Source organism: Lygodium microphyllum, chromosome 14 (genome assembly GCF_053477565.2).
Source record: "Lygodium microphyllum isolate KBCC chromosome 14, Lygodium_microphyllum_v1.1.10, whole genome shotgun sequence".
In the NCBI taxonomy this organism is placed as follows: Eukaryota; Viridiplantae; Streptophyta; class Polypodiopsida; order Schizaeales; family Lygodiaceae; genus Lygodium; species Lygodium microphyllum.
The window spans coordinates 107,773,954-107,782,081 of record NC_141148.1 but is presented as its reverse complement, the minus strand read 5'-3'; the positions used below and the strand labels follow the sequence as shown (position 1 = coordinate 107,782,081).

The 8,128-nt window shown below is 44.5% G+C and overlaps 1 protein-coding gene across 1 annotated transcript; it reads left to right on the top strand.

Moving 5' to 3' along the window:
- Positions 1 to 421: 421 nt before the first annotated feature.
- LOC148025959 (protein KINESIN LIGHT CHAIN-RELATED 1-like) lies at positions 422 to 5,000 on the top strand. The gene is made up of 3 exons (XM_087693205.1): positions 422 to 3,152; positions 3,260 to 4,143; positions 4,230 to 5,000. The coding sequence occupies exons 1-3, from the start codon at positions 1,179 to 1,181 to the stop codon at positions 4,474 to 4,476; spliced, it is 3,105 nt and encodes a 1,034-aa protein (XP_087549331.1). The 5' UTR covers positions 422 to 1,178; the 3' UTR covers positions 4,477 to 5,000.
- The last annotated feature ends 3,128 nt before the right edge of the window (positions 5,001 to 8,128 follow it).

Here is an 8,128-nt window from a genome sequence, read left to right as displayed (position 1 = left end):
TTGTGCTTTTTCACACGTGTAGTGTGGTTTGTGCACCTATACCCTTAAATTCATTTCACCAAACTTCTCTCCGGTCACCACTTGTGCAAAACTTGGGGGGCAAAGTGATGAGAGGCTGTCTCACATGATTCTTCGGCGGTGCAATGGTGCTCCATAATAGTGCAATCTTGTAGTTTGTAGTTGCTTGCACAATCGTGTGCTTGAACTTATGTATAATCATATGTCTAGTTCAATTTTGTAACCCCAAAATTGCCAGTACAAATGAGTGCTTCAAATGGATGTGTATTTTAATTTGCTTGCTTGGCCTTGCCGCTTCGCCTCCCGCTTTTGCTCTGTTTTGCACTCGATAAAATTAGAAGGAAGCGGAACCCACATTGTTTCCAATTATTTCTTTGTGTGTAGTTGTCTTTCCAGGTGGGGTGATGGGCCATGCAAGAAAGCTTTGTGGGTGGGGGTGTCCATTTTGATCCTTTGATGGATCATAATGCGCTTGCAAGGTGAAGAGGCACACAGAACAGGGACAGAGAGACAGACAGACAGAGCATTTGAAACAATGAGCTGAGAGGAGAGTGAGCTAGCCTAGAAGAAGGAAAGAGAGATAGACAGAATGAGCTGTGAGGGAAGAGCGAGAGCTACCCTAGAAGAAGGTTCTTACTCTGTCTGTTTGTAGAACTACTCAAGCTCCTTTCCAATTTTACTCCCTCTTTTTGTGTTCCTCTGTTTCTTCTCCCCTCCTCTCTCTCTCTCTCTCTCTCTCTCTCTCGTGCATCCCCGTCCACACGTGAAACAAAGGCTGCAGAAGCTTACAAAATTTTCAGTTTTGCAGTTTCCTTACTACCCTCTCTCATTTGGTTTGCACTTTGCAGTAGTTTCTTTCCTCTCTCTCTCAAATTTGCAGTTTCCTTACAACCCCTCTCACTCACTCTCTCTTCTGTCCAGTAAATTTGGGTCGTTACGATCTCCCCTGCAGCCTTTCTGCACTTGCCCCTTTTGCCCCTGCTCTCTCTCTCTCTCTGTGCTTCTCTTCCTGCCTCCATGGAAATTCACGCCTTCCATTTGGGGCTCTAATCCGATGCAAAATTTTGCCACCTCGAGGCTTTAATTAAAAAGCCCCCATTGAAACACCAGCGCTTAATATTCCTTATTCCAAATTTTTTGCGAAGAGCAAGAGAAAGGGGATGCCAGGCCTTTTGCCAGAAGAAGAAGGCGGCAGCGGTAGCTGCTCTGGCTCTGGCTCCTCCTCTGCTCCGCTGGGAGCAAAGGGGATGACCACATCTGGAGAGAAGCCATCATCTCTGGCTAATGCAGCTTCGTTGAGCCCAAGGAGTCCTTTAAGCTCGGGCAGTCCGAGGGTGTCAGAAGAAGGGGTCACAGCAGAAGGGTGCGGAACAGGGGAGCTGGGAATAGAGGAGCGGCCATGGCTGCCTGCCCCTGACGGGTCACTTCAGGAAAGAGGAAATAATTCCTCTCCTTCTACTTCCACTTCGTCTTCTTCCCTTCCAGCTGGTGCAAACGGACTGCCGCAACCCCCGCCCACGGCTTTTGCCCCACCTCCAGATCATCTTGATCATATCCTGCAGACTCCTGCTGTGGACCTGGCTGTCAATGGTAAGATCAGTGCCCCATCAGCAGAAGAGAAAGGTGAAACACCTGCTCGGGACCTGGCTGTCAATGGTAAGATCAATGCTATTGACCCTTCACCCGGAGACAAAGGTGGTTCATCATCCGAATCACCTCCCCAACAGGCAATCTCACAGGAAACTCCTACCCATCAGCAAGCCTCCTTAGCACCTAAGGATAACACCCCTCTGTCCCTTCAGTCACAACCCAAGCCCGTGAAGAAGAGTGGCATTGCTTCGCCCAGATTGCAATCGCCCAGATTGCAATCACCCAGATTGCAGCATACCCCTGCTGCTGCTCCCAAGCCCAAGGACATGGACAAAGACAAAATCATCTCGCCCAAATCACATTCGCCCAAGCTGCGCTCGATGACCAGCACTGTGGCCACCGCCGCCCCCTCTAAGCCTTCTGTTTCAGAAAAGGAGATACCTGGAGCTAAGTCCTCTGTTTTTGATAAGGAGACACCTGGTGCCAAGGTCTCTGTCCTTGATAAGGAGAAGAGGCAAACCCTTGATTCCCCTGATGATGGCAAGAGGTCAGATGTAAAGCGCCAGAGTCCTCCTCAGACTACCCAGATCAAGCGCCCTCCACCCATAGTTGTGCGAACCCCTGAAACCCCACCTCTAGAAAATAAGAGGCGAATTCATCCAATCAAGGATAAGGAAAAGTCTCAGCCAGAGAAAGCTTCTCCTAATAGCCCCAGAGGTGCCGTCGGATCTCCATCCAACAGATCCCCTGTAAGTCCTTTGAGACCTCTCAAGATCAACTCTCCTCCTATTGCTGATAAAGCTTCCAATGTTGGTGCAAGAACTCCGACCAATAGCAAACAGGCTTCCCGTTTCATGGAAGCCTCAAAGCTCAGTCCAAAGTCACCTGCATCTCAGGAGAAGAAGAAACCGATGCCTGAGAAGGCATCTCAGACTGGATCTCCAGCTCAGGACAGCAATGTAGCAGCGGAGGGTGACAAAGAGCCTCGGAAAATGAAAGAATTGTTCCAGAGGAAAAAATCTGGCATGATGTTGGGTAGCAGGAAATTTGGGGACAGTGAAAGCATTGTCTCGAGTGAGCAGATGAGTGTATTGGCACGCGAGAATAAAGATCTGGGTCCATTTCTTCTGAAGCTTGCCAAGCAAGCAGTTGCATCTGGTGACAATCCTCAGAAAGCTTTGGATTATGCCACAAGGGCATCTAAATCATATGAAAGTGCTGCGGATGGCAAGCCAAGTCTTGAGCTGGTGATGAGCTTGCACATCCTTGCTGCTATCCATTGCACCCTTGGGCAGTTTGAGGAGGCTATCCCTGTTTTGCAGCATTCTATTGAAGTCCCAGATATTGAAGGGGGTGGGCAGGAGCATGCGCTAGCAGCATTTGCTGGTAACATGCAGCTTGGGGATACTTTTGCATTATTAGGCAAGGGTGAGGATGCTCTTGCTGCATATCATGCTGGGCTGGAAGTACAGAAGAAGGCACTTGGTGAAAATGATCCCCGCGTGGGAGAGACATGCCGCTACTTGGCAGAGGCACATGCACAGGTATGCTTTGGCTCTCAATAGTTTTAAGAATGCTGTGTGTGTGTACTCATACTCCCCTCACAATTTGGCCAATGAGATTTCCATCTAACAGATTTATGACATTACAGGCCATGCAGTTTGATAAGGCTGAGGAGTTGTGCCAGCATGCACTTGACATACACAAAGAGCACAGTGCACCTGCCTCTGTGGAAGAGGCCACAGATAGAAGATTGATGGGGTTGATATTCAATGGGAAAGGTCAATATGAAGCTGCTTTAGAGCATCTAGTGCTAGCAAGCATGTCATTGATTGCCAACAGTAAGGATTTGGAGGTGGCTGCTGTAGATACAAGCATAGGGGACACATATGTCTGTTTGGGCAGGTTTGATGAAGCTGTGTTTGCTTATCAGAAAGCACTCACTGTCTTCAAGGCATCAAAGGGTGAAAACCATGTTTCTGTTGCGTCTGTGTATGTTAGCTTAGCAGAGCTCTATCTGAAGACAGGGAAACTCCGTGAATCCAAGACCTATTGTGAAAGTGCTGCACGGATTTACAATAAGCACATCACTAGTCATCAGTTAGACGAGGTTGCTAGTGGCCTAACGGAGTTAGCAAGTGTTTATGAAGCCTTAAATGAGCCAGAGCAAGCCCTTTCCCTCCTGCAGAAAGCTCTGATCATCTTGGAGATAGCTCCTGGTCAGCAGAGTGCTGTTGCCGGGGTTGAAGCTCAGATTGGGGTCCTCAAATATTTGTCTGGGAACTTTTCAGATGCTCAAAGCTTTCTGAACAAAGCTGTATCAAAGCTGAGAGTGAGTGCAGAAAAGACTTCTCCCTTATTTGGGATTGTATTGAACCAGTTGGGCCTCGCTTGTTTGCATCTCTCAGAGGTTGAAGAGGCAGCAAAGCTGTTTGAAGAATCAAGGAGTGTCTTGGATGCCGCCCTTGGTCCGCACCACCCTGATACCTTATCGGTTTATGGTAACCTAGCGGGAGCATATGATGCACTTGGCAGGTAGTATAATCATGGATTCTCTCATTTTCACTCGTCTCATTTTTTATTACCCCATTGTACTAAATTCTGCTGCTTATCATTTTCAGATTGGATGAAGCAATTGGTGTCCTTCAATATGTATTGGAAGTAAGAGAAGAGGAGCTAGGTACTGCTAACCCGGAAGTTGACGATGAGAAAAATAGATTGGCTGAGTTATTGAAAGAGGCAGGACGCTTTAGAGCAAGGAGACTCAACAATACACTTGCTCTCTTAATGAACTCCAACACAAAGCCAAAACTTATGGGCAGACCCGGACATTACACTCCTGCAGCAGGCATTTCTGTAAATAGCTAGGAGCTTATCAAAGTTCAATGAATAGCAGCATGTGACATGTGACACGTTGCAGTTGCGACTCGGGGTTGACCAGCCAAGTTGAAGTTTTGTCCCTGATAAGTGTGGAGAATGAGCTAGTCTGTTACTGGTACTGGTTTGTACCTCTTTTGATGGTAGTATGAGGTTCTTGACAGGATGACTGTGAAGCTCGGTACCTTCAGTGTGAGACCCCTACTGTTCAACCCATGATTCCATAGAGATGCTTTTATTTGTTGTATAGACTGCATCAAAAAGTCTTGTGGTTATGAGAAGAGTGTAGTGTTTGTTATCCTTCTTGGGAAGTCTCTGTTCCTGTCTAGAACTTCATACTTCTGAAGCTTTGTCCAATATACACAAAACCTGGTGGTCAGTTACTCGAAAAATAATGGTGCAAAGCTGTGCTAGTCAACTAATCTAAAAGTAGAGGTGATTGCTCCTATTTCTGAGAATGAGGTGAGGTAGATAGTCTTTGTAGACTGATGATGATACTTTGCTTTTCAAGTTTCTTTGAGGGAATTGTCAGGAAATTTGCCAGTGGGCATGTGTATAGTCCAAGGGTTTATTACAATGTGTCTAGTCTGGATTTATTCTGATTGTATCCGTCTATGTAGGTGTATTGGTGCCCATGTATATCTATGTTTTTCCCAGTAGCATGTAATTAGGATGAGACTATATTACCAGCCCTCTAACCTATCCTATGTGGCTCATAATGATTCCGAACTTGTTTTTAAGAAATAGGATGACTATGCTAGGACTTTCACCATGAAGGCTTTCCATTTTGGGGAAAGTTTTGTTAGAAGGGTAAAAGATAATGTGAGGACCTGGGCTAGAGGATTTGGTCTCTTGCGTCTCCTTGTTTCCAACCATTCACACCCCGTGCTTCCCCCCCAAAAAAACCAAAAGCCCAAACCTAACACCCCCACGTGGGTTGCAGGCTTTACTCTCTTGCATGTTTCCTTTTTTTTTCATACTGGTTGCATGTGTGTGCGTGTGTGTGCGCACATGTGTGCATGCACATGTCAAGCTATCACACTTCAAACATCGGGTGTGGTGGAGGGTGGGGCAGGCACTTAGTTAATAGTATTTTCTCGTCCATAACTACAACTGATAAAGCTCAACCCCCCCAGCTCCACAATCCTTCTCTACCACACACACTTCACCTTAACCTTTAGCTTTCTTCTTTGATGTGGCTTGTTGATTCTTGAAGCTATGCGAGGGACCCCCTTCCAATTTTGACATTGTGCATTCCAAAACACATGAAAGAATGGAGCTTAGTAACCTCCATGTGCAATGCTTGCTCATGGGGAGGTGATGTATTTATTTCTTGCCATTGCACTCTTGTCCTCATGAGAAATAAGATAGGTTATCAATGGTTGTAGAGCATGTGGAAGAAATGGAGCTTGATAACTTTGTGCAATGATTGCTCAATTGAGAGGTTATTATATCTGTCTTTTGCCATTGCACTCTTCTTGCCCTTATGAGAAATAAGGTAAGTCTTGGTAGATAGGATTGTAGAACTCAAATTTGAAATTTTATGGTCTATGAAATTGCACCCATCAAATTTGTCATAAGATGATGCTTGTGTCAACATAACAACCCAATGCATTCTTGAGTGAGGAGTGTGGTTGAAGCAATTTCACTACTGGTGAAGACACAAGGACAAGGTCATTGGGAGATAAGTTGCATTGTGAGGCTTGGATAGATGTGGAACTCATGGTATCAAGAGCAGTTGTAGCAACTCAAGTGGGAGGGGAGCGTGACAAGATTGCCACCTTGGGGATTCTTTTTTTTTTTTGGGGGGGGGGGATAGTTATATGGGGGTGGAAGAGGGGAGCTAGGATAGTGGGGGTTGGAAGCCATGTTTCTATGTGGAAGCTCTAATAGCAAGTGATATGGCTTGCATAACAATAACAATATGCATAAGGATAAAGGACAGAGTTCATCAAATAAGAGAGCTAATAGGATCTCAAGGCATTGTATAAAGGGACATTTCTAGACTACACCATTATGATGTTGAATATGTGAGCGTTTGCCACAAAGTGTAGAGATTACTTGAAGGTTGAGTTAGTTGAGCTTACCAATTACATCCATATTTATCATTTTGGATCCAACAAGGGTGCATACTTATAAACCCTCAACAAGGGAGGGAGTCCACTCCCTTATGTACACCTGAAGAAAAATAAATCTATAAATACATGCCTTGTGAAGTGCTCACACAAGGCATGGGGGAAGATTGCACCCAAATTGTCTTTTTGTCTCATATCATGCAAATTTCCTTTTGCTTTGTATTTGCAATTATGAAGGTTTGTAGAGTTCTTTATTCTTGGGGACCTTTTGGCATTCGCTACACATGCATATAACACTCGATCGACGCACCAATGATATCAGAGCGAAGCTGAGATCAAGAACTTCCAATCGCTTTTTATCTTGTAGGAAGGCGAAACTCTTGAAACGAACGGGCTCTACAAGCTATCTCACGACGAACTGACAACACAGGGGTATTCTTGGTGGTGAAGAACCCCTTGCTGTACCCTATGATAGCAAAGGATCTCTCATAGCAGGCGGAGGACTACTCGGGAAGTCTTCTCTTCAAGATATTTTTATCATAGAGAAAGCAATTCATGATTAGTGCAATGTTAAGCTTAATGCTAAAGCTTAGAGAGAGCTTAATGTCTAATCCCTCAAATCAATAATTCTGCATGAACTCGTCGCCATCGATTCCGTAAAAAATATGCCATTGTTCTGCGTTGATCCCACGAATTACTTGAGCTTTTTGGATAAAGCTTTAAGTTATTAAGTTTAACTAAAGCTTAAAGTTCAATTATCAATCTCTTACATAGCGAGTGTTCATACTATGATACTCTCAAATCGGTTTTGTATGACTTAAACTTTAGGGCTAATTTTATCAAGTTGGTGAGTGCTTCCCATATAGACTCTTATGCCTTGTACCTCTTGTGGCCTTAGAGTTGAGGTCACAATATATTGCAATCTTAAGGATGATACCATTGGGTCCGAACCCCAAGAAGTTCACCTTAATAATAAAATTGAAAGTTCTTCATGGCTCAACTAACAATCTTGCATTCCATGAGGCCAAGTCACCTTGGCACATGCAAACTAGACTTATGAAGAAGCAACAGAGTCCATGGTAGAAAACATGAAAACAAGTATAATACCACTAGGATAACCATCACTCTGATAGTCCCCAAGTCCCTCTCTCCACAAGTGCAAGGCAATGTAATTAAGCATGAATTGGGCTACAAACAACCAATAACAGAGGAACAAAAAAGACTAGGTTAGCTAGCCTCTAAAGGGGAAAACTAGGTGGAATGGAGCTATTTGTTGAGTGAATATGCCTTCTAGCAAAAAACCCACTAACAATGCCATAATATCCATGACATCTACAAGCTAAAACCCTTTCTTAGATCATGGTTGATCAATCTAATAAAGTATGGAATGACATCTAGCCCATAGTACATGCAACAATGACAATAGATAAAATCATGGATACCAAGTGTTGGGCAATTAGGCCAATGTTAGAGGTGGCTTGGAGAGAAAACTTTGATGTGGCATTTGGATCATACTTGAGCCATGAATCTAGAAAGTAGAAATATGCGAATCTCTTTGCTTGTCACAA

Excerpts from the sequence above, each read along its gene's own strand:
- LOC148025959 (XM_087693205.1), top strand. The coding sequence starts at position 1,179 with ATGCCAGGCCTTTTGCCAGAAGAAGAAGGCGGCAGCGGTAGCTGCTCT. Across the intron at positions 3,153-3,259 it reads TGGCAGAGGCACATGCACAG|GCCATGCAGTTTGATAAGGC; the intron begins GTATGCTTTGGC and ends ATGACATTACAG. Across the intron at positions 4,144-4,229 it reads GCATATGATGCACTTGGCAG|ATTGGATGAAGCAATTGGTG; the intron begins GTAGTATAATCA and ends TATCATTTTCAG.